General features: G+C 37.8%; 1 protein-coding gene across 7 annotated transcripts in view; it reads right to left on the reverse strand.

Annotated features, from left to right (window-relative positions):
- Positions 1 to 26,955, reverse strand: part of NFATC1 (nuclear factor of activated T cells 1) — a 284,252-nt gene that overhangs the window by 118,970 nt on the left and 138,327 nt on the right. For 5 of the 7 annotated variants that reach the window (XM_077492325.1, XM_077492332.1, XM_077492330.1 and 2 more), the window contains exons 7-8: positions 15,774 to 15,829; positions 11,603 to 11,735 (exon numbers count right to left, since the gene is read on the reverse strand). The exons of the other annotated variants lie outside the window; for them this stretch is intronic. In XM_077492325.1, the coding sequence (XP_077348451.1) occupies positions 11,603 to 11,735; positions 15,774 to 15,829 (189 nt within the window). The remainder of the gene's footprint in view (positions 1 to 11,602; positions 11,736 to 15,773; positions 15,830 to 26,955) is intronic. 7 annotated transcript variants of the gene reach the window in all.

A 26,955-nucleotide genomic window follows, 5' to 3' on the forward strand; every position in this document is an offset into this window, starting at 1 on the left:
AACAAATAAGACAAGGAACTTTTTAAATCTTTGATGTGACCTATAAACTGTACAACTCAATTGAAAAACAAACTGAAATCCTTTCGGGGGGGGGGGGGGGGTGTAAATTAAAAAACGAACATAATGTGGACTCCCTCTTATAACTGAGGATGTAGCTGTGTTCAGAATTAAGCAATCACATTCAAACTCAATGGGAGTTAGTACACACATGCCATCATTCAAATTGCTTCTGATAAAGCCCAAATAAAGTTCAGCTGTTCGAATAGGGCTTTCCTGACATTTTCTTAGTTGTGTCCTACAGCGAAAGCCTTGGTTCGCAGACAGCTTCCAAAGCATCAGAGGGATCTCATTGTTAAAAGGTATTAGTAAGGAGAAGGATACAAAATAATTTCCAAGGCATTTGATATACCATGGAACACAGTGAAGACAGTCATCATCAAGCAGAGAAAATATGGCATAACAGTGACATTACAAAGAACCGAACATCCCTCCAAAATTGATGAAAAGAGGAGAAGAAACCTGGTCAGGGAGGCTGCCAAGAGGCCTACAGCAACATTAAAGCAGCTGCAGCAATATTTGGCAACTACTGGCTCTGTGGCACATGTGACATTCTCCTGTGTTCTTCATATGTCTGGGCTATGGGGTAGAGTGACAAGAAGAAAGCCTTTTCTTACAAAGAAAAACATCCAAGCCTGGCTAAATTTTGCAAAAATGCATCTGAAGTTTCCCAAAAGCTAGTGGAAAAATTTGTTATATTCTGATGAAACCAAGGTTGAAGTTTATGTCCCCAATTCCAAGCTATGTTTGGCGCAAAAACAACACTGCACATCACCAAAAGAACACCATATCCAGTGAAGCATGGTGGTGGCAGCATCATGCTGTGGCGTTCAAAGCAGGATAATAATATCTTGGATAGTGGTTGATAATCCTTGATAATGGATTATCAACCACTATCCAAGATATTATTATCCTGCTATGAGTCCTGGTGACCATAGAGAATCAAAATGGGAGTTCCCTTATTTTAGAGATATACTGGACCCCCATATTAGTCACAGAGACATCTAGTGGCCAAGGAGGAGTTGGTTTTGGTATTGTGAAGGCTCAGATTTTCAGTGAGTTGGTGAGTGTACCCCCAAAAGGGGTTTTGTTTTGGAACACAAGAGGTGGATCGTGAGGTGGAAGCTGCTTTGTATCCCTTCTTTTTCACAAATAGAACTGTCTCCAATCACCATCATTTCTTGGGCACTGGAAGAAGTCACTTTGAACAGAAGTGTATAATCATGCGCTGCTATATATAGAGAGTGGACTCTTGATTTCAGGATTTAAACTTTTTATATATTCTATGATATTGTTTGGTATAAAAAGCAGCAGCTGTAGTTTATATTTTTATATTTACGTTTATTTTTGCAACTTTTTTATTGACATATATATCAATTCAAAGTTAGCCCATCCTGAAGCGCTGAGTAGTGTGCAATTAGGTTTGGTTTTATATTATTTTCAGCACACTGGTTTGAGTTCCAAATACTAGTCAATATTGGCACAAAACCTTCAGGCCTCTGCTAGAAAGCTGAACATGAAGAGAAACTTCATCTTTTAGCATGAAAACAACCAAAAGCATACATCCAAATCAACAAAGGAATGGCTTCACCAGAAATCTGTGGGTGATCTGAAGAGGGCTGTGCACAGGAGATGCCCTCACAATCTGCCAGATTTGGATTTGGATTTGACAAATATTGCCAATCAAGATGTGCCATGCTGATAGACCCAAAAAGAGTGCTGTAATAAATTAAACAGTGCTTCAACAAAGTATAACTTTAAGGCTGGATTCACACCTATGCATTTTTTGTGCTTTTTGCAGATTTGCACTACAGATCGTGTTCCATAGGAAACAATGTTAAATGGACTCTAGTGCAAATCTGTAAAATGCACTAAAACTGCATAGGTGTGAATCCAGCCTAAGGGTGTACATACTTATGCGACCATATTATTTTATTTTTTTATTTTTACTTCTCGCCACCTAAAAGATTTCAGTTTGTTGTTCAACTGAGTTGTACAATTTATAGGTCACATTAAAGGTAGAAAAAGTTCTGAGATGATTTATCTCATTTTTTACATCACGGAAACTTGACATTTTAACAGAGGTGTGTAGGCTTTTTATATCTACTGTATATATATAACACCCAAAAATAGGGTACATATATTAGATATACACATAGATGTATTATATATTCAAACAAACACATTTGAAAATACAGGTATTATATACATACATTTATATGTGTATGTTTAACTATACGTCCCATCTGTTCTTATAAAAGTCTGTGTTAAGTGCCAAAACACACAGAAATTAAATTTAAAGTCTGCCTCTTTGTTAAACGCTGGAGCTATGAAAAATATAATAGACTGAGGTATTGTAATATGTAGTGTAAATCTATTGATCATAGCTGTGTAATAACTAACCAATAAATCTGAATGCTCTCCCTTTATCATCACATCCAAACTGGCATCCCCAGATCATTTAAGGTGACCTCATCTCCAATTAGGTGCTGTAATTTTAGCTGTCATGAAAAATGCCTTTAACACAGCCTCCTCTGTTGAGCCATATGTCTAGGCAGCAGTGCTTGAAATAATAAGACTTACTAGTTTACTCTAATTTGGCAGCCATTATTTAAAGCCTAAGATTTCTTGCACACAGCTCACTAAGTAAGCACATGGTAACCATTTACTCGAGTGTTTGCAAGCTTTTTATAGATGGTGAGATCAGATTTGTTCTACTCTAGCACTGCAGGGGTTAACCGTAATTTAAGTATGAGATCACATGCTTCATTAGTAAAAGCTGAGGAACTGGTATACTACTATATCTATTAATTTCGCCCACATTATCGGTTAGGACTCTTGTTTTCTTTGACTGGCTTCTGTGCTCAAAATAAAGATGAAATAATTTTAGAGATGAAAGAAAAAAATAAACCTGTTTGATGGATCTGATGTTAACTATATCTATTTAGTAATTGGATACATATTTGAAAAAAACCTTCCCCAACAATTGAGAGCACCTTTAAAATACTTTACATTTCACTGGGAACCAGGAGAGATTGTAGGGTGGAGGTGCTAGGTGACAAAATATTGTATGCATCCTGAGATCTCCTTTATATGATTTTAATCACCTGCTGCTTTTTCAAAATCTTACACGTGGTATTTCCAAATGATTAGACCTCTCAAGGTTTAGACAAATTTTCTTAAAAGTGATTTTAAAGACAATTTTTTAAAATATAATATACATATCATACTTACCTTCTCTGTGCAGTGGTTTTGCACAGAGCAGCCCTGATCCTCCACTTCTCAGGTCTCCTGCTGGTGCTCCTGGTCCATCCCTTCTGCCAAGTGCCCCCAGAGCAAGCAGCTTGCAATGGGGGTACTCAAGCAGGCGCACACCCAAGCCGCTTCTCTGTGTGTTCATTCCCACACAGAGTCATGTCTCGGGCCCATCCCCTCTCTCTCCTTATTGACTCACTGGCTGTAACTGACAGCAGCAGGAGCCATTCTGCTGTCTTAGCCAATGAGGAGGGAGAGTCCCTGAAGAGCCACATTGCATGGATCGCAATGGGGCTCAGGCACGTATTAGGGGGGCTGCTGCACAGAGAAGGTTTTTTTACCTTCATGCATGAGCCTTTAGAACCACTTTAAGAACACCTGCAACATGCTCAGAAACTATTATTGCAAACAATTTCAACAACTTGTCCTATGTGGAACAGTTCCATTTGATAGGTAAACTGACACATAGTTCAAACAGGCAAGCTTCGTAGAATGGAAATTGGTAAATCCAAGCAAAACAGGCCAATTTTGTCAACAATGCTACAAACGCCCTTAACACTTTTATGTAATCCACTCAAGCCATATCTTCTCTCTCTAAACACTGGTTATTTTATAGTTATCCTATGTATGTTACCCTAACAGTGAGCTCTATAGCCTCAGCCTCCTTTGCTTCCCAACTTTGTTAAAGTGGAACTACACTGCATCTAACCACAAACCAAACAAGCTATTTTTTCATTTTTAATATTCAAAGCAAACAACCCCCCCAAATCCATCCATGTCTCCATGCTTTATTTTGCTGTAAAATCACTTTGAAAAACACACTCTAGCATTTCTGGCTTTGGCCATCATGAGTAAGGGCAGATGATTCATATAGCTTACTTTCTGGAATCCATCTGTCCTTACCTTGGGCATGGAGGAAGGAGGGTGTGCTTAGCTAAGAAGACCCCTGGGATGTATGACATAATTTGCCTAGACCCGGAAACCAGAGAGTGCCTGAAGAAATGTAAAAAAAAAAAAAAAATTATACTTATATATATATATATATATATATATATATAAAACAAGTAAATATGATACACTTTCCTATCTATTTACTAACTCTATAAGAATTAAAAGCAGTCAATTCTGATTGGAAAGAAGTTCTGCTTTTAACAATTTATTGAAAAATGCAACTGCTGTACTCTGCCAGGCATATGAACTTTAGCACATCTCTAACACTATTTCCAATAAAACTGTTGATACGTATATAATCCAAAAATATATTTTGAATTATAAGCCAAAATCAACATTTAACTACAATGTGATACACTAGGCACCTGCCTATAAAGCATTCTCATAAAAAAAAAAAAAAAAACTGATTTTTGGTATTCAAGCATACAGTAATAAAAAATAATGTGGTCACAGTTTACCTTAAAATGAAACATAAACGGGAATAAATGTGATCTCCAGATATGTTGCCATTCATATGTTTGCTTTTATTTGTTTGCCAAAAAGAAATGGAATGTTGCACCCCAGCTCAGTAAACAAGAGCTGTTCACTGTCTTCTACAACAATCCGTAAGAGAACAACTCCTGACTTTAAGCCAGTTTCTTGAGAAATCATTTCAAAATAAAATTTTGAAAATAAAGCCATGAAGACATCTTGGACAAATATCTTACTGCAGTTGGATATATAACATGCTCATATTCTTCCAAGACTGAAAATATGGAGCGCCAGACTGTTCGGGAGGTTGGTGTAGCACACTAATATTATCTTGCCATCAATGGACATAATATTTTAGATTTTTTTTTGTGCTAAAACTAAGATATACCTATTTGTTAAGATAACACTATAGTATATTTTTTTCTTCCTGCATCAACCTGCATAAAGTATTTACATCACATTATTATATCACTCTCCCAACTCCAATTATGCCGCCATAGACCTATTTAACCTTTCAAAAAAATCAAACTGGTGATAAATGCAATACACACAATATAGACAATTATGGACAAAATATACTTTAATGGTTATTCCTTAAAACCAACAAAAGCAGATGATTTGTACAGTTATCCAGCTGCAACCAAAGAGAATTCTCTTCTAACTGAGCTTACTTTAGTTAGATATAGTCTGCTTTGTCTTGCCTATATCGGCAGAACATTTCATACAGCTCCCTATGAATAGGCAGCCAGAATGTATTTTACTATAGTTTAGGTGCACTTTTGTTTTGTTTTTTGGAGCTAGGAGATCATGCAGAATAGTCCAACGAAGGCAGAAAAAGACCTTTGACAAAGCTAGATTGGCCCAACTTTCAGACCATCATTTTTCTCACTTCCTATATATGAAGAAGGAAAGTAGGAGAAAAAGGAGTGTGGGTCAATTATAATTCATTATATACAAAAGTTGGCGTGCTGCCAATTTTTAAAAAATTACTTCACTTTTATAGCCATGAAATAGGCAGTGGATCCACAGTATATAATGTTTCTAAAATTCAGAATAAAAACTATCAAAACACCCATGAATGGTTTGCCCTACACGTTTATTCAGCAAGACAGCAGGCAAACAGTTTCAGTGGAGTATGGCTTTGTACGGTAGTGTAAAACAAGAAAACATCTGCTCAGCTGAGCAACTAAACTAAAGTCAGTTCATCACTAATAGGGTGCTTCCTAATGGGTTCCCCAAGCAGACAGTTCTTGTACCTTTTTATTATATGGTCATATTTTTCAGGCTTTCACAGTAGAGAGATAAGCATTAGTTAGCTCACATACAAAAAAGGCCTATAGACAGTTGAGACTAATTTTCAAGGTTTGCCTAACAAGTCAGATATGCACCTAGGAATGTAAGGTTTGTCCCAGCCAATGCTCTACAATGTCTCTGGGCTCCAGGACCTAGACGGAACTTATTAAGATCTGAAAAAATCTAAAAGTTTGTTTTTTACCATATCAGTCACAAACTCTGAAGCCCCACACTGTGTGTAGGTGGGAAATTTAGGTGACACATATACACCATCTGCAGGCCTGCCAGCCAATGCCTCCCAGTAGATACCAATTTATATGGCAATTTTACAATAAATGGAAACAAGCTATGGAGACGCTTTAAAGAAATTCTGGCAACAAAAATATTTGAAACGCACTTGTTTCCTCAGATCCTATAGACATTATGGTACACGATGAAGGGAAATAAGCCCCTGTCTGTTATTCTGATTCATACTTGCACAACTAACCAAACATTTATGGTAGGCAGTTACACACAGAAATATTTCTCTCATTTCTTAATTTTTTATTATTTGGTTTGTCCCACAAGTGACCTACATACATGTTCTCCTCCATCAATCCCCCACATGCTATGTACATATATACAGTATATCCTTGACCAAACAGATTGATATATTATCTAATTGCAAAGCGACCCACAAACTCTGTACTACTCAGAGAGGGAATATATGGTGCCTCCATTTTACATACAGCAATGCTCTCTTCCTTTTAAAAAGCTCTCCTGTCTCTTTTCCAAGTCACTTGCACACACTTCACTGTACATACTTCGGTGTTTATTTTAGTCTTGCTTTGTCTATGACCCTTCAGTTTTTTTTTTTCCTGTTCCTTTCCATGCCCTCAGTGTTCTTTCTCTGTTCTCCTTTACAATGAGACACACTGAAAGTTCAGCACTTTCTGGATTTTCAATTTTCTTAAATCTTAGCTCCCTGAGCAGCAGTCCTCTCTCTTCATGACTTGCACTCAGTCTGTAAGATTATGGTATCACCAACTACTCCAGGACATCTTTATATGGTCTGTAAAACTTCCCTAGCCTGGACAGATGAGACCCAAAAAGAACCTCAGACTAATCAAACATACAGACACTGCTGTTCCTGCATAGATGACACCGATGGACCCTCTTTCCCAAAAAGATAACCCAAGTGGAAATCCCCCAGACATTTCACACTCACAAATCTCCACCCACTAATGCTTATTTCTTAAGACTTGTGATACTCCCGTATCCCTAACACCAAATAATGCCCCCATGAAAACTGGACAGGGTCTATGAACAATACCCCTCACATTCACCCCATTTTTTTCTCAGTTTACTGAAAGTGCCCAGGAACTTCCCCCCATCACACTACAGATACTGTATAATACTTATAGACCCACTTCTTACTGATGATCTATTGGACCCTCAATAAACAGCATGCGTTTTTTATTTCCTTTATTTGTACATTTCCTAGTTTATTATTTTGTACCTTTCCTTTCCCCAGATATAAAATTCTGAAAATCTAAAGACTTTATGTTTCAGTAATGATTGCTTTATGAATCATCTGAAAATTGGCACCATACAGAACTTGACACAACAGCTTTCATGTAAAAATTCAAGGGTCCAGTTTCTGTCTTATTTTATTTTGTATCATGTGCTAAACGAACTAGCTGAAAAGGATTGTATTTGCATGCCGAAGCAAGAGAAAGATTAAAACAAAGATGCCATTAGCATGATTGTCCTAAACTGTTGTACTGCTTTGGAATAATGTTTCTCAAGGACTCCAAGGTGTGGCCCTCTCTGGCCAGTCCCAACTCTACTCTGCAAAATACCTACCTGTTTATAGTATACTTCAATGAACATAGGGCCAATATGGGGCAAATATAGAGCTACGGATGGATCACCGACCAGTTTTTACTTTATCATTATGAGATACTGAGTGTAGATTAATGAGAAAAAAATGAATTTAAACAACTGTAGCATCAAGCTGCAACATAACAAAAATGAAAAGGTGAAGTGGGTCTGAATATTTTATGAATGCACTGTATATAGCCACACTTCTTTAGCCCCTGATGGGTTATATACACAGTATGTATAAGCTATTTGGATTTGAGCACAGACATATCTTATTTCTATTTCAGTTGCCTGAATCTGTCACACGTTGTGGCATTTTTTGTACAGACGAAAGAAAGATTTCAAATAAGCATCTACAACACTCTCTATGAATTTCAGGGATTATGTCTCCTCCATTCTTCTTTTTCTGATTATCAGTTAGATCATAATATTAGTCTTACTCCTGCTTTATTGAGACACTCGCCTGATTGATTTTCAACATGCAAGATAGGGATACAGAAAGAAGTCGTGTAGAGTCACCCAATATAGGCATGGGAAATAAAATGACAGCTCATATTAGAATACGAGTGGTAAAAATACAATGAAAATGATGACTATTTTTCCTGACTTAAAACTTATAGACTTGTAAGAAGAAGCAGTAACACAGAACCATTGTGTAGCACTGCAAAACAGAAGGCAGAGCAGGACTATATAGTGAACAAATATGCCCATATGTACTTATGGTACATAATTAAACAATATACACAGAATGTTTTAAAGTGCTTTTACTGCTTGCTCAGAATATGGAAATACTTTAGTGTGCATGGTCTGGGCACAGGGTCATTTTAATCCAAAGCTTACATATACTCCACAACCTTTGATCACCAGTCTAAAGCTAAAGAAATTGAAAATAAAACTAGCCGTAGATCATCTGTAAATTAACAATTTGATTATGGGAAAACTGAATTTTTTTTTTGTTGCAGTGCAGCAGGAAATGCAGGTTGCAAACGTACTACATAAACAATAACTATATATATATATATATATATATATATATATATATATATATATATATAAATGTTATAAGTGAAATATATATAGAAATTGAGATATATATATATATATATATATATATATATATATATATATATATATATATATATATATATTACACGCATACTGTATATTGCATTATGCACACTGTATATATGGATTGTCTAGTTTTCATAATTTACAATAAACCAATAATCATCTGTGTCTGGTTAACAATATACTAGTCAATAAATGAAGCACCAAGACAATAAAGGGTTAATTTTGTTAACCGCTGGGTAGGTTTTAAAAGGCCTTTTACTGAGACTACATTTGATAATGTCTCGATTATACACAAGTCACGTAAAGACATTTTTTTAATGGAATATCCTATTTATTAAGAAAAAACAAATTTATGTACAGTGCATATATACAGTGCAATACTGGTTTTACAAACATAATAACAAATATTATTACTGTGAATAATTTGTAAATGTAATTTTAATTTAATAAAATATAAATTGATAATGAAATGCATGACACAGAAATATACATTATAAGGAGTAACAGCCACGGACATGTTAAGGGGTTGCAGCAGGGATTCACCATCACTCTGCCAACCTCCAAGCAGTACAGTCATTTTAATGCCCAGAATGCAAAGCAAACAATTAACAAACAATGAGACTGTAACTGGACATACCAAATGGTATTAGTCTTGTGATCTGAACAAAGAAGCATATGAATGCAGCCTAAGAAAAATCTATTAAAAAAAAAACTCATTGCAAACAAAGTGCACACTCTCCAATATTTATCACTTGCAAATGAGCTGCCAAATCTGTAGGTCAGATAAGCACAGCATGACTGTAAGGACCCTGAATTTGGTCAAAATCTGTTTATATGGTCCCATTTCTGTTATGCCCCATACACACGGTCGGATTTTCAGATGAAAAATGTGCGATCGGATCATGTTGGAAAATCCGACCGTGTGTGGGCTCCATCTGACTTTTTCCGTTGGATTTTCCGACGCACAAAGTTTGAGAGCAGGATCTAAAACTTTCAGACAACAATATCCGATTGTTTAAATTACGATCGTGTGTAGACAATTCTGACGGACAAAGTGCCACGCATGCTCAGAATAAACTAAGAGACGAAAGCTCTTGGCTACTGGCCCGTTTACAGTCCCGACGTACGTGTTTGATGTCACCTCGTTCAGAACGATCAGAAATTCCGACAACTTTGTGCGACCGTGTGTATGCAACACAAGTTTTGGCCAAAATCTGTCAGAAAAAATCTGACGGATTTTGTGGTCGGAATGTCCGACCGTGTGTATGGGGCATAAGATGCACAATATATTCTACTGAGAACCATATTCTGATCCTCAGAAAAATGAGAGATTGGCAGTTGGGTTCAAGAAAAATGAGGCCCTGAGTTTTATTTAGAAAAGTGTTTGAAGCACAAACTTTTCTTCTTTTTCATAGTAACCAATCACATTCTTGGATTCTTTCCACCATATTGTACTGTGAGAATCGAAATGGTTGCTATGCTTCAGAAGAATTGTTTATATGAAGCAAATTTTAAAAATCTGAATCAAAGAGTCAAACAGTTTTGAAACTGAATGTACTGCCTCACATCTATCAGCATAACCATTTCATAGAGATATATCTTATCAGACATATAATACAACATATATACAATATGGATAATAAACTAATCTATAAGAAAGTAACAAAGAATGCACTTTAACTAGGTGCCAAGAAAATATGTTCAAATTACCAATAAAAAAAGATTATTTTAATCTTACACAGATTACATAATCTCAATAAAAACTCACAGGAATATTTCACAATAAAATATAATAAAATATAAAAGGTTTGTATATAAGTGATTCATATATATGATATATTAGGTTACACCGCCTAAACAATCCACCCATGCAGCAAATATGGTATTTCAAGAAAATCTTTACACGCTGCACTAATCAATAAACTGTATTATGTACCTATTTAATAAGGCCGTTGGTTATATGGTTTGCCTCCGTACAGGATGCACTGGGAAATTCATGGTGTGAACAAATAACTCGTTTTTAGTTTAATATTGCTACACCTCTGCCCTGGAATGGCCTGTCAAAAAGGCTCTCTGTTACATCCATAGCCACACCCATAACAACAGCTGTTTTACGGTTCTAGGTCCAGCTATCTTCCTGCCAAAACAGTGGGTGAGTCCTTTATTCCTATCCCCACCCATCTCTCCTGGCCTGCCCTTAATGAAGAAATATGCAATTTTTCAGGGCATATATTTTGATACATGTAATTAAATGCAAATTAAAGACTCCTTAAAAAGAGCAGCCATATGTGTGTACAATATACAATGAATGCTATCACCTGGTGTGCTGCAGGTCTGAGATGTGAGCTCAAGGAACGAGGCCGGTCAAAAAGCTGAGCTGTCTAATCTCCTGTGTGCTTTTGGAATCAAATAGGATGTTTGTGAAAGGGAAGGTCAGGTAGTATGCTTTTCAGATTAGGCAGAACAAAACAAGCAGTTCTTTTCTGGTCAGACTGCAACTCTCCCTCTTACACCCCCAGGAGTGTTAGAGAAATTGTGGAGTCTTCTGTTTTTTCACACAACATTACACTGTACTTTTCTGCAAACTGCAAACACCCAGCTTGAGAAACATAAGAAACATTTTTATGAGTCATTATGTTACCATTGGCTGGTAGATAGGTGAATTGCTGGTACTGGCTTCTTTTCCTCTTCCCGTTACAGACGTAAAAATTGACTTGAACTGGACTGGATATTCTCTGACTGCGAAACGGTGGGATCTCCACAACTAGCGAATTCTGCAACATAAGTTAATAAAAAAATGTATATTTTGTCCTGTTGATACTGATTTTAAACCTATGATTGCAGAGCTTTAGCAGGGTCTGTATCCTTGCTAGTACTGTATAAGCTGTATTTATTGCTTACGCTTCACTTAAAGGCAAAGTTCACCATTTGGAATCGTTTTCAGAGTGGAACATGTAACATGTTAAAGTTCCTGTAGTCTCTCCCTCTCTCCCCGCCTCAGTGTGACAGCGGAAAGGGGATCTCCTCCCCACACTCGCTGCCACAATTGAAAAACAGCAAAACAGGGCTTCGCCCACATGGCCACGTGATTCAATCACAGTTTCTTGTGAATGGATATTCTACAACTACTGTCATTCACCACGGCTGACGGCTTGTAGTTCTGAATGGACTGCGAGGGTGCTGATAAGCGCTCTCATAGTTCTTTCACAAGCCCTGCAGCTTGTAAACAGTCAGTCCATATCTGAGGTATGGGCAGAAAGCTGCAGGGCTTGTCTGCAGATTCCTGACATTGCACCCCCTGATTCACTGATCACAGGTGCAATGCTTTCCAGGCTTCTGTAGGAAAAATAATAAATACACATTTTCTTCTGCAAAAATATATTCATTTATTATTATTTTTAAAAGGTAAACTTATCCTTTAAACACTCAGTGGTGAGGCTGCTAGATTATTTAAACAGTCCTTTTTGAGATGAAATAAACAATAGTGACCTCGCCATGAATTTTACTAAACTGGATCAAACTGTTACAAACCCTTTAATGCTCTAATCCCCATACTATCGGTCAAAATTCTTTGCAGAAAACTATTTTTGGACTTCCAGAACCAAATACAGAATTGCATAATTTATATACATATCAATCCATTTTTAATTTTTAAAAAATGTCAAAAAGCAAAACACCTCTGTGATTAAGTGATTAAGCTGTGCGAGAGGAATCCATTCCATGATTTTAGTTTTAGGGTTTTGAAAAATAGGATTTAGATTTTCCTGTAAAAATCCTTTTCTTGGAATACAGTACATGACACAGGATTATTAGTCTTTACCGTGGATTATATGCAGCAACCAGGTGACTGGACATTGGCAAAAAATGCTGCAAGGATATTCCCTCTACAACCCCTCTCTCTCCCAGCTAGCCTCAGTTTTATAGCAAGCAATAGGGAGATTGTAAAGATCAAAGAGGAGAGACCTGTGTCTTATACTGTACTCCAAGCAGAGGATTTTATAGGTTAGCAAAAAATAGCAATTTTCCTAATCATAAAGTACAGGATTTAACCATGATATGAAAAATGGTGCAAAATTTGAATTTGTCAGCTCTCCTGCTCCATGGCTCTGATACATAATTTACAGTAATAGTGTCATAGCCCACTCCACTAACTCACACAGGGGATCAGAACCAGCATGAAATGCTTATCTTGGCTTCGCCTAGGATAGAGACAGGGCTCTACCAGTTGATAGACAAGGATTCTGGACCTGCATAGCACTATGTGGCTGTGTGGCATCACAGGTCAGCCCTGCATTTTCATTCTTTCAGGCAGGATCCTAGTACAGTTCCCCATAGCTCAACTGATGAGTACACTAATCCGAAATGCTACACAGAGCCCATGCAGCAACTACAGCTTCAAAAATCTCAGGAGATAAAGGCTGTCCATCACCAAAGGACCATTGCAACAGCTAGCAAACAGAACTAGCTGGGAGTAAGGGGGAGGCAGTTATTATAGAGGGGATGTCTCTGCTGTGTCCAATTGCCTGCCAGTATCTATAATCACCTGAAGGTAGCAGCCTATAACCGCCTATAACCGATGATGCCTATAGCCCAATCACCTGGGGGTAGTTGTATTTAACCCATGGTTAATATCAAGATTCTTGTGTCCTGTGTTGTACTATTAACCCCTTCCCGCCAGCCTATAGTAATATGACGGGCCAGGCAGGACCTTATATGACATCCTACCAGGATCGGGCTGCTTTCCAGTGCGATATGTCCTCCTCTGTGTCCACCAGACATGGGCAATGACAGATCACTGTACCGGCCCGCTGCCACTACCATGTGATCGCTGTGGCCAATCACAGCAGGTCACATGACAGCTGTACACAATGAAAGGCTTTGATTAATGCAATTCATTGTGTACTATTGTGATGAGCTCTATGATCACAGTGTGGTCACAGTAATCACATGGTACAGACAGAGCCAATCACAGCCCATCTGTAACATGTGAATAGCTGTGGCCAATCACAGCTAATCACAAAAGTAAACACTGAATGAATAGTTTTCATTAATAAAAAATGGTTGCTTGGAACTGTAAAATTCATAGTTATAAGCAATCAGTGTGTAAAAAAAAAATCTGATCACCTCCCCAGAGTAGTATAGTGTTACAATGGTAACATTTTATTGCTCTTGTCTCTGTTTGTATTTAAAAAAAATATATCTAATTTTAAAAAATGCAAAAAAACTGTCACCAGTCAGTGTTCCTGATCACTAGATATATGATGACGCTGTACTGCACTGGTGATAGTATGTCAAAAATTTTAAAAACCTGCGATGCCACTTACTAAATACCTTGGACTGTTTACTTTCCAAAAAGGGGTGAGTTAGGGGGATATTTAAACTGTCCTGGCATCTTTGGGCCTCAAGAAATGAGATTGACTGACAGTACATCAGGATTGATCAGTTTTCAGATATACAGTACATATATATATGTACTATCTCTAATAGTTTGTGGACTCTATAGCTTTCCTATGGACTAAATAATAAATATAAATTTTGGGTTATTTTCACCAAAGAAATGTAGCAGTATACATTTTGGCCTAAATTGTTAAGACCTATTATTTATTTGCAAAATGTGACAAAAGAAACTAAGAGCCGGTTCACACAGCGGGCGATGCGAGGCGACACGACTCGCCTCGCCTCGCTCTCGCAAGTCGCCCCCGTTCTGTACAATGGAACCGTTCTGAGAGGAGCGACTCGAGTCGCTCCGACTCAGAAAAAAGGTTCCTGTACTACTTTCGGGCGATATACAGAAGTCATTTGCAAGTCGCCGCTGAGGCCACGGCAGGTCGCGGCGAGGCAAGTCGGAGTCGCCTCGCCTCGCCTGCTGTGTGAACCGGCCCTAAGAAAGCCCTTTTTTTCCCCAAAATGTTTTGTTTATTTATCAAAAAACAATAAATCTGTGGTGATTAAACACCACCAAAAAAAAATCTCTATTTGTGTGAAAAAAATGATAAAAATGTCATATGGGTAGAGTGTTGTATGACCGCGCAGTTGTGATTTAAATTGTGACAGTGCCGAAAGCTGAAATTTGGCCTAGGCAGGAAGGGGGTAAAAGTGACTGGCATTGAAGAGGTTCAAGTAGAACTCTAGGCAATTTTTTTTCATTTTGGATAGAGTAAGGGAGGGTTATAACCCCTGTCAGTTTTCTTTCTGTCATCTGTGTCCCATTGGGAAAATTTACCTTCACATCCTGTTCCGTAGCCAAAACAGGAGGTGAGAGGAAATCCCTGCAAATTAGGTGAATCTGTTGGGGCCCCTGAAGTCAGCAGAATTAGTGTCCTCGTTAGAAGATTTCTCATCTATTACTTTTCTCAGGACAACTTAAACTTTGGGATTTTCTTTTTCACCTTCAATGATAACGGTAAGCATGGCAAATAGAGAGGGTAAATCTCTCTAACAAGGGCACAGATGGCAATAAAACCCTAATAGGTGTTCTGATCCATCTCCACTTTGTCCAAAACTTTAAAAGTTTTGTCTTTAGTTATACTTTAAGAATTGTTTTCAATGAGTCTTTCTCCTGGAATATGCAACACTTGAGTCCAGGAAAACCCTGATTCAATGAGAGACTCATCACACAGCTATTTTGCTTTGAGACAGAGACTCTTCAGATACATGCCAAATTATTTTTCATACAGTGCAGGAAACTGATAACCAAAAACCGGGAACCACGCAAGATGTTATTCAGTGAGTGCACATGGAACAGAAGAACTCAACAAAAACTAAAAAAAAAAGCCAAATGTAAGTTTTATTTCTGCTGTAACCATACTTACTGGCTTGTACATTTCTTTATCTGTCTTTGCTTCCATTTCCCATACATGATGTCCATCTACAACAAAATAAACACAAAGGGGAATTTGTATAGTAAGTATGTAAAATGCCTATCCTTACTCGTGAGACACCAAAAGTTAATTTATCCTTATCTTCAAAAAAGATAAGTGCCATCAGTTAATTAAAAGGGATGTGCCCAAAAAGGAGTTGCTGATTAAAAAGCAGATTATTTTCAAGCAGGCCATCATAGCTGGCACATAAATACTATTGCCAATTATATGGTAATCCTTCAACCATTATAAGCAGCCTCAGGCTTCCCATACACTTCAGAGGATAATCAGACATACAGGCAAAATGTAACGGTCCTCAGCACACTAAATCTTCAGAGAACTATAAAGACCTCTATACACTTGCAAAATTGCTGCTGCTGCAAATGGTGCAGGCAGGTGAAAGAACAGCTGTAATTGATATAGGCTTTCTAACTTGTCCAATGGATGTTGCCCTGTGAACTTACCCTATTCAGTCTCTCTCCCTAGTATTAGCCAAACACACGAGTTTTCGATTCATGCTAAAGAGCATGGATGAATGAATTACCCCTTCCAGCTATAGTATGCAAACAACAGCACCACCTGTGGCTGTCGGAATACCTGAGCAATGAGTTTGTCTGATAGGATGCAGTCACTGTTCGGTGGAACATTTTTTAAATCAAAGTTTGTTGAGCCAGGTGGTGTCAACATGCATGGCAAGCTTATTCATGTGTGTAATAATTCCATAAAGATCCTCATTCACAAGATCCTCCCGCACTACCCCTTTGTACTTACATGCCCTGAACTCCACAAATTTTAATCAAAAGCCTATTCACATCCCATCAATCTGTTGACTGGTCTTTGAAGTGAAAAGAGTTTTGGCCCCAAAAGTTCAAGGGACACAGTGGAGGACTGAAAAGATTTTGAGGCAAAGCTGCATGGCATGAAAGTGGTTGTAAAGGCTGAAGGTTTTATACCTTCATACATTCTATGCATGGAGGTAAAAAAAAAAACCTTCTGTGTGCTTCTTCCCCTACAGTCCCCCCTAATACTCATCTGAGCCCCCTCTAGATCCAGCAATGTGCACAAGAACCTCAGCTGTCCTGGGACTCCCTCTCCTCATTGACCGAGACAGCAGTGGGAGCCATTTTCTCCCACTGCTGTCAATCACAGCCAGTGACCCAATGAGAAGAGAGCAGGGAGGCAGGGCCAAGCCACAGCTCTATCTGTCTTATGGATGCATAGAGCAGGGCTCAGGAGCGAGCACGCACCAGTGTTCCCATAGCAAGCGGCTTGCTATTGGGGGCACTGGTCAAGGAGGAGGAGCCAGGAGCACTTTCAGGGGACCCAAGAACAAGAGGATTGGGGCTGCTCTGTGCAAAACCATTACACAGAGCAGGTAAGTATGACATGTTTGTTATATATTTTTTAAAAAGCAGAAGCTTTGACACCACTTTAACCACTTAAGCCCCGGACCATTTTGCTGACTTAAGACCAGAGCACTTTTTGCAATTTGGCACTGTGTTGCTTTAACTGACAATTGCGCGGTTGTGCGACTGGCTCCCAAACAAAATTGATGTCCTTTTTTTCCCACAAATAGAGCTTTCTTTTGGTGGTATTTGATCACCTCTGCGGTTTTTATTTTTTGCGCTATAAACAAAAAAGGGCGACAATTTTGAAAAAAAACATTATTTTTTACTTTTTGCGATAATAAATATCCCCCCAAAAAATATATAAAAAAAAAATTTTCCTCAGTTTAGGCAGATACGTATTCGTCTACATACTTTTGGTAAAAAAAATTGTAATAAGCAATTATTGATTGGTTTGCGCAAACGTTATAGCGTTTAAAAAATAGGGGATAGTTTTATGGCATTTTTATTAATAATTTTTTTTTACTAGTAATGGCGGCGATCAGCGATTTTTATTGTGACTGAAACATTATGGCGGGCACATCGGACACTTTTGGCACATTTTTTTTTGGGACCATTGTCATTTATACAGCAATCAATGCTATACAAATGCACTGATTCCTGTGTAAATGACACTGGCAGTGAAGGGGTTAACCAGGAGGTGGCAGTGTAGGGGTTAAGTGTGTCCTAGGGGCGTGTTTCTAACTGTGGGGGGGCGTGGCTGTGGCATGCGCACGCGATAGCACGGTGGCAAATTCAAAGGGACGTACCTGTGCGCCTGTCGGGAAGCGGTTAAATAGGCTACACGGAGAAGATCTTCCAAGCATTACAGGCTACGTATACTACATTACAAACTGCTGGGGGAGGATAAGGGGCCAAAAAAGTCCCATTTGTGCACCTTATGCTTTGACTCTGCAGCACTGACCTAAAACAGAAGTATTATTTTGGGTGGACTGATCCTCTAAAAAAAATAATGTTAATGTTATATAGCATTAAAAAAATTTGTATACTGTTTGATCATGGTTTTGAATGCAGGAGCCGTGTTTTAGAAGTCCTGTTTAATGTGGCTCACACTCACTTTAAGACAGTGGTAATTCGACATACAAGAGATCAGATGTCAGATCACTGCAAAGCAACCCCCTCCTGAATATGTATGTCAGCACACAGGCTAGGCAATGCAAATATTAGTTATTTTGAACTTGACCACACAGCCTTTTGCATGTTTAAAAAAAATGCCTATCTTAGAGCTCTTAGTGAAAGCCCTTTTTGTTCTGCAGCCAGTCTCACGCCCCATGCATACAGACGTTTCAAATACAGAGCAACCTGATTTATTACAAATGTCTGAAATAATCATATTTTGTGTACAGAAGTCTCTTTGTGCAAGAAATCTGTTTCAAACAGAACTCAGGTATTTGTGTTAGCTTAAAAACATCAGGGTCGTTTGCATTCTCAGGCAAATCGATTTGCAGTTCTCAGCTTAGAGCGACTGGCCTTACAGTGATGAAGTGCGGGCTTTTCATTTTTCTTCTGTTACACTCCTACGTTGCTGAAATCTCTACGCTATAAAAAAAAAAAAAATCAATAGATTTTGCAGTGGTCGGGGGAAAAGTGTATTTGATGCCAGCATTCAAATCTTCCTAGCAGTAGTTTATATTAGGTCTGCCAGAGCTAAACAGAAGAAAACTTTAAGGGCTTCTGGGGATCACTGCTCAAATTTATATACCAGATGTCTGTGTGTGCATATTTTTTTAATCATTGGCAAAATAGGCTTTCTTCTCTCGAAACTAGGATCCGTTCGGCTTACTGTTAAATTGGAAGCTGAATAGAAGTTGCCCCATTATGTATAGCTTCTCTGTAACCCACATATTAGAGAAAACCTAAAATTTCATTAGAGAAACATGGAGGTAGTCATTGCTGGCTTCTTCTTCTGAAAAGGTCAACTGCCTTGCTGTCCATCCTGATCCACTGACTTTACTATTTTGGAGTATCACCCCAAATCAGTAAAAATATTAGGAGTTATGACTTTTCTGATCACTGTGCTTGTTTGAGGCTAGTAACTCAAGAGTACTTAAGCCAGTGGGTCTGTGGTAAAGCCAGGCTTACATTACAAACAAGTAATTGGGTAATCCAGCTGATTTCACCTTAGCTAAGGCCCTATGGAGGGTGGTGGAACATTTCACAGCTGAAGTTCCTGTGGAATGAATTACTGCACCAAAACTTTTATCCGTTTCAGGTAGAGTTAACCTACATCTTCTAAGCAAAAAATTGTTCTTATAGGACTTACCATTGTTACTTGTTATTTGAATATTTTATATCTTGTTGTTTATCCCTAATCACCAAGTTGTACTTTAAATAATTAATCATTCTTCTGCAATGATTCAAATATGGACATGTTTAGCTTTACATTTTCCTATTTTAAACCATATAAATAAGACTTAAAATGTCTTTACCTGTCACTAATCATTTTTCTTGGCTCTAATCCTCCACACCAACGACTGTCAAAGCTCACATAATCATGAAAATAGCTCTATTATTTAGAAAAAAAAATCTATATTTCTATCCTAGAATCCACAGCATACTGCAAAAAGAAAATGTAAACTCTGTTTAGTCTTGTGTCAGTCTTCTGGAAGCCAACAAAAAATAGTTTTAGTTTCTAAAAGGAATTCTTTTGAGAATATCCAGATCTTTGCAGTTATAAAACGAGTAGTCTACTCATTAAGAAGTAGTGACATTTCATTTAAGAAAAACACAAGGAGCAGGAGCTGCAATGATACAGACGTAGAAAAGAGGAAAAAAAGTAGACAATTCCTCATATTACGTCTAGGGAACCAACAGGGAAATCTCAACGCCTATGAGCTGGGAGCAAGTCCAGGAGGGAAACCTTAGACCACTACGTCAGCCCCTTACAGTAAACATGTTTTGCTGAATCGCACACAACTGATGAAAAAAGGGGACTAGAGCAGTTTGTGGGGGCCCATTTACGAAAATGACCCTACTGAACAGCAAAAGCATTTTATTTCATTGCCTGTGTATACTTTGCAGCCCACAATCTCAACGGGATAACCTCTCTTACTAACACATGCCTGAAGATACACAAGCCACAGAAGTTTCCATTGTATGCTTGCCACATCTGTTCTATGAGGGAGGAGCTTTTCTCGGTTACTGAAGTCTGGATTCGGTACAGAAGCTGTGACTTCAAGTTGTACTTTAATTTGGTATGAATTTTCTCCAACAGAAAAATAGTCTAACAATTTTAAATAAAATGGCGAGTATTCAGATTTCAAGTGAAAATTATTAGAAAATTTATAATTTTGCAAGTTTTTATTGAAAGAGCAATCAGTATTTCACAGTTCAGCACAGAACAGATGACGAGTGTACAAACTGTGGGTGATGTTGGGACCCGAACAGAAAACTGTTTAAGAGACATAATTTGCTTGTTTTTTGTATTGATATAAAGTGTGACTCCATTCATGCTTTTCAAGCACCTTATTCTGATACTGCTAAAATAATGATCAGAAAACACAAGGATATCCAAGTGTCAGTATAAGTGTCAGTATGTGACACAAAATATCCTTACTAAATGTAAGGAAAAGCAATCTGTGAGAGTCGAAAATTTAATTACGGTTATCATTGAAAGCAAAAAAAAATACTCCAACAACACCCAAGACAGACCTGTTAAATTAAATATAAAAGTTTATCAGTAGGCTGCCTGATTTTTTTGTGTGTGTTTTCGGTGGGGGGGGGGGGGGGGGGGGCAGATACCTGTCTTTGCACTGATGGTCCCTACTGGGTGTTTGCTTTTTCTATCCGGTAGGTCCAAAATATATATAGATACTAGTGATGTGAAGCAGGGGATCCACAGGCCAACCTAGGCTCACTAGCTGCATGGTCATGTCTATATGTCTATATGCCTCCTTCATAAATGCATAGCGGGAGAAAAGTGTATGAGTACATATGCCATTTAACCTTCATAGGTTTTCCTAAATCATTACCCGTGAGTGACATATTGAATACCTTATTGGTACTAAGAATTAAGGTAACCAATAAAATAAATTGCTGAACTGGCGAGGCTATCCACAAAATTTGGAAATGTTAGAAAATCCATCCAATTTACAATGATCCAAAAAACATCAAACATGTGAAGTGGGTGGGTCTACTTCCTGAAGATGGTAATGTGCACCAGTAGCCTATTGCTGGGTATATCCTTGGTCAAAATTCATACTTCTAGTACAGGCCTAAATCTGATATAATAAAAATAATAGGCAAAATATGTGTGTATAGATATAAAAAAAAAGGAAAAAAAGGGATAAAATACCTTACATTCCCTCTGTTCTCAGCTGCATAAGAGCTGGGGGAGGAGAAGCAACACCACACTGATCTTCCCAGTGAATTGCTGTGCAGCGGGGGCATGTCAGGACAAGTCTGATCATTGGAGAGCAGGCTGAGTTCTCAGCATAGCTAGAGAACTGACCACAGTGTATAATCCTGCCTAGTGTGGTCAATTTTTAATACAAAAGCAGAGGGACTGGCAGGAACACCAGGGATTTTACAAAAGGAAGCAATAAAAGAGAGCGGGATACTTTTTTCATACAAGGACATGGTACAGCAGACACATACCAGGAATATGAAATGGTGGGGTAACAAACACTTTAATACTGAGGATCAGGCTTTCTTTTGTTTTGGAAAACCTCTTTTGAATTACAAACAGGTTACTAAAAGGGGTTCACTGGTAGACTGGTGCACTATAGCTATTCCTGAAATAAAAACCTGCAGCACTGGGTGGGCTACTTGTATGCATTTCCCAGGCTTAGTTTCGAATTTTGACTGAGGTGTAGCTTGAATATATCATTTTAACAAAGTGTAATTAGAAAGCAAAAACTGCTTTATGCAAAGTTCCACAACTGCCATTTGGTCCTGCAAATGTTTACATCATGGCAGCAAGGTTCTCATTAAAACCAATTCTCACCCACAGCTTAACTTATGGAATGCAGCCATTTATGTATATAACAAAATCTAGAAAGCAAATTATCACCAGACAACCAAACGGTAACAGTGTAACTCTAAAGCTGGCCATAGACGGATAGAATTTAAAATGAAAAGACTTAGGAAAATGTGTACAGAAACTCTCAGAACATTCGTTTGTCGTTCAAAAGATTTTGTTTTCTTTCAACATTTGATTTGGGAATAAGTAGATTTTACTAAATGAAAACAACATACGCTGTTAGAAATTTGTTCGTTAAAGAAAAATTTTCCATCCTGCTCCTTTGAAATTTCTTGTCGCCGCAGTTGAAAACAAAGGTCAATTTGACTCCCCCAATGCTTAGCAAAACAAGCAAAGTTACTTAGAACTTTCTTTTTCCACAAATTTGCATTTAAAACTCTACCCATCTATGACCAGTTTAAGTCTATAATAGTAGTAAGCAGCGTAACTTTCATACGCCTGAAAGGTGCCACTAAATAAATAAATAAGCCAAGCTTTACCACTGCAGAAGAGTTGATCCCATGGTAGGATCCGACAATGAACACTAGATTAACGAAGGTTGATTTTGGTGACAACACTGTCTGAGCCTGTCTGTGTCTTGATAAAAGGTTTAAGCAAGCTGACTTTTGAAAGAGGATATGCATACCTAAAAATACTACAGTTATGTATTTCAAAATGTAATATAGATTGTCCTTCTTACAATCTACTATGCTCCTAGACTCCTCAACAAATGTACTAGTATATGGATTAGTCATATGACATTGTATCAAATGCTACTGATAAACTCAAAGTGTAGCAGCTCGCTGTTAGTTTGCAAAATGTTATTAATTTAACTTTTCCTTACCAACTTCTATTTTAAAAATTCAAGCTTTTAAAGACAAACAGAAATAGTTTAATGCAAATAACCTAAATTGTAGACATAACACAGCTGGAACAATCACATGTCAGGCGTTAACTATGACAGAATTTCTGCTGAATATACTAAGAAAATATAATCCTCCTCTTTTTAAATGTACAACATTTATATGCACCATGTGAAACTAAAGGGATGATATCAGTGAATGCTGATTGCTTTGCATAATTTTTGTGTACTATATACAGTATTCCTTTACATTACAGCAAGCGTATGTAGCCATCCGACCTTTAGAATCTTTTAAATGCACTCGTTTTATTAGTTATCTGAGCAAGACAGAGCGGTATCTACTTAACATTGGAAATCTAAAGTAAAATTTAGCCAAGGTTAAATATCCAGCTAAAACCAAAATTGTGCTTAAAAAATATACCTTCTGTATTGCAAAAAAAAAGAAGATTTAGACTTCCAAATAGACACATTGGTGGAGATTTACTAAAAATGGAGCACTCCCAATCTGGGGCAGCTGTGCATGGTAGTCAATCAGCTTCTAACTTCATCAGCCACCATTTACCTTCTTTATATTATCTAGCCACACTAGGTGGTGTTCTGTAATCTGTCGGGTTCAGTATTTCCAGGTAATCTGCATAAATGGCCCTGTCCTCTCTCCCATCTTTCACTATCACTATGATTGAGAGCTCTAGTGGCCAACAAAAACAGATTGTGGCAGGCTGGAATTTGGTGCTCCTGGCTAGTTGAAGAGAGCACCTACAGTTATTTGCTGGTACTATATGCTGCCTACATTGCAAGAGTGCTTTAGAAGGAGATATAGGGAAATATCTGTTAAGCCCATCTAAGTGACTATTTTTGTATACGCTAACTCTTCCTCTTAAGCAGGGTGCATGCACGGCTTTTTTTTGACAGATACCCTTATTCACACAAGCGATGTGGATGCAGGGATCTCCCCTGCTGCACTATTGTATTCTGACTGTGGCAGGTCCTCCGCCCCCCACCCCACCCCCTTGTCAGAGGGACTATTCAACTGAAGCAGGTTGTTGGACCTACGGCTGTTGAACAGAAAGCTGTATACACTCCTGCCTACCTTTGCCTAATTAACTCTGGCCTTTCCTGTGGCACTGCAAAGCTAGAAAAAGATGTATAGTATAACTCCATGTGGGAGGAACCAGGAACACCTGCACAGGACCTAAGAAGAGGAGGATAGGGGCTGCTCTGTGCAAAACCATTGCACAGAGCAGGCAAGTACGACATGTTTGTTATTTTCAAAGAATCAAACACAAAGCTTTACAGTAACTTTAAATATCCCATGTAAATTGCTGTAAAAGTAGCATAACGAAAATATTTTTAGCAACAGCAGAAAGGAAATGTTACAATAGCAACATATTTTATTTAGTAGACTCTAAGCTAGACAAAACCATACAGCCTCAGGCAAGGAAAGCTCCAAAGTATCAGCATTAATAGTCACTTATGTTATCAGTTTTTCTTATGCTGCTACACTTTTGCTCCAGGAACAATACATGTTGTTCCAAAAATAGCATATATACATAGATATATAAATAAGCACCTGTTTTTTTTTTTAAACTAACAAAAATGTAACTTTCCGCTCCTGAATTGGCACAATGATTTAAAGTAGATGTTATCAGTAAAGAAACCCAAATTTTTGAGGACAGGTTACCATTTAAAGAAGAAACACCTAAGCAAAATTATGTTCTCTTTATTTCCTTATTTATCCCGAAATACAAATGGTTGAAAGCTAGTATTCAACATTTAGCACATTGGGAACATTATTAGTGTTTTTTGTGAATGAGGTTAAGCTAAGCAAAAGTTCACTTTGAAAAGAACACACATATAAACAAATAATATTACCCAAATCACTTCCAGAAAATTCAGGAATAGTTAAAACTGTCCAAGAAACGTGGGGGGAAAAAGATTTTTGATTGCACAATTCACTAATCCAAGTGAAGATTACTGCCTTACCCTTTGGTAAATCAACCCAAGTGAGCGAATGTTAGCCTCATAATTTAATTTTGTGTCATATTTTATTTGTAGAATGCTCTAGGGCACTCTGAGAGGTCATGTACACTTGCATTCTGTTGTGGTGCGTTAATGCATACTCATGCATTCATGTGCTTTGTGCTGTGTGAACACCACAACGGATGAAAACCATACATGATCCTGTTTGGCAAAACAGTGTACCACAATACACAGTATTTGCTTTGTAGTGCACAGTAGTGCATTATCCTTTACTACACAATGCATTAGGGTGCTATTCACAATGAGCGGCACTGCACAGCACCACACAGAGCAGGTGCGCTAAAAACGTGTGTTGCAGCAAAGAAAAAATGTGAATAGGCCCACAAATAAGTTTGAAAGTTTGAGCCCTGGCTTGTGCTTTTTTTCACCTACCTAATTGCCAGTACGATAAGCTAACACATTGATGGGTGAAGGATGCAATGCTACTACATGGAGGTAGCAGCTGGGGGAGGGTGATTTCACATTTTTTAATTTGCTGCTGGTACACTTTAAGACTGACTAGTATATTGGCTTATTAAATAATATGAAGCTATGCAATAATTTACTGAATATAATCATAACCAACTAAGCAAACCCTAACTTTTAGGCTCCATGCACATTAGGAGCAGAAAAAACGTCAGTTTTTAGCTTAAAAACGTGGCATAAAAGACGTAAATTGAAAGCATATTGTACAAAGTTTAGGCGAGTCTATGAGAGTTTAAGAGCATGTAGTTTATAGGCGTTTTTTGCACTACATGCCCCTCTGAAGCCAGGAAGTGATGTACAGTGACAACACACCTTTTTTTTTTTTTACTAAAAAAACTTTGAAATTTGACATTCTGAAGAGATAAGAGGCATTTAGGAGAGACTGACATTTTTACAGCTCCTAAACTTCTCCAGAAAACACGATAGAAAATGCGATAGAGAAGGGTTTTTTTTTCCTGCCTCTGAACGTCCCTGACAGAAAATGCCTGTAGTAGTCATAATGTGCAAAGACACATAGAACACAATACAATAGAAGTGCTTCTAGAAGCAGGTGAAAAAAACGTCAAACGCCTGTAGAATCAAAGTTTTTTAAGTCCAGTGTGCATGGAACCTTAATGGTTTAATAAAACTGGTTGGAAACTCCTATAATATTATTTATGATATAATCTGTTATTAGATAGGTCTCCTAGTGTAGCAAACATAATTATGGTCAAAAAGACATTCTCAGAGACACTGCTGAGTTTGGGCATCAACTCTGTATCTAGAAAATGGAAGTGTAGGTTTAGGCCGATACAAGAAAGATCTAATTTACAAAAGTTATATATTCATTGAAAAATACTTTATAGCGTTTTACATGTTGATCTTTATTAGCCTCCTGCAATCTCCTGCACATCAGCATTTAGAGTTGGGCAGAAAGGGGGAAGCCCTGTATGCCAATCACATTGCATACTGTTGTGAATCTAACAAATTGAGTTTGACAGTAGAAAGTAGTACTACCTCGAATGCCATGTAAAAGTAAATGGGTATCAAAAAATGTTTGGTATGGCTGTCACAATTAGAAAGCTGGCTGAACAAAATTACATACAAGTCATGCATGCAGTAAATTGTGTATTTATTGGTTTTGCTGCACTTATATTTTCAATTGCACAGAGAGGTACAAGAAGGATTCTTTGAGAAAATCAGCGTGACGGAACGCATCAGCAAGTAAAGTCAGACACACACATGCACACCGGGACCGGACGTGACTGTCCTGCCATCTTGGATAATGGCATCTTATACCTCTCTACCATTGTGAGCATTTTTTATGGCAAATATACGTTTTTTTTAAGTGGGAACTTTTATATTTTTACATGTAAATACCTCATTTAATGTGAGGAACATTCTACTGGAGCTATCTGTAGA

The sequence above is a fragment of the Lithobates pipiens genome, unplaced genomic scaffold (assembly GCF_037356315.1).
Source record: "Lithobates pipiens isolate NorthernLeopardFrog02 unplaced genomic scaffold, aLitPip1_a1.2 Scaffold_19, whole genome shotgun sequence".
Taxonomy (NCBI): Eukaryota; Metazoa; Chordata; class Amphibia; order Anura; family Ranidae; genus Lithobates; species Lithobates pipiens.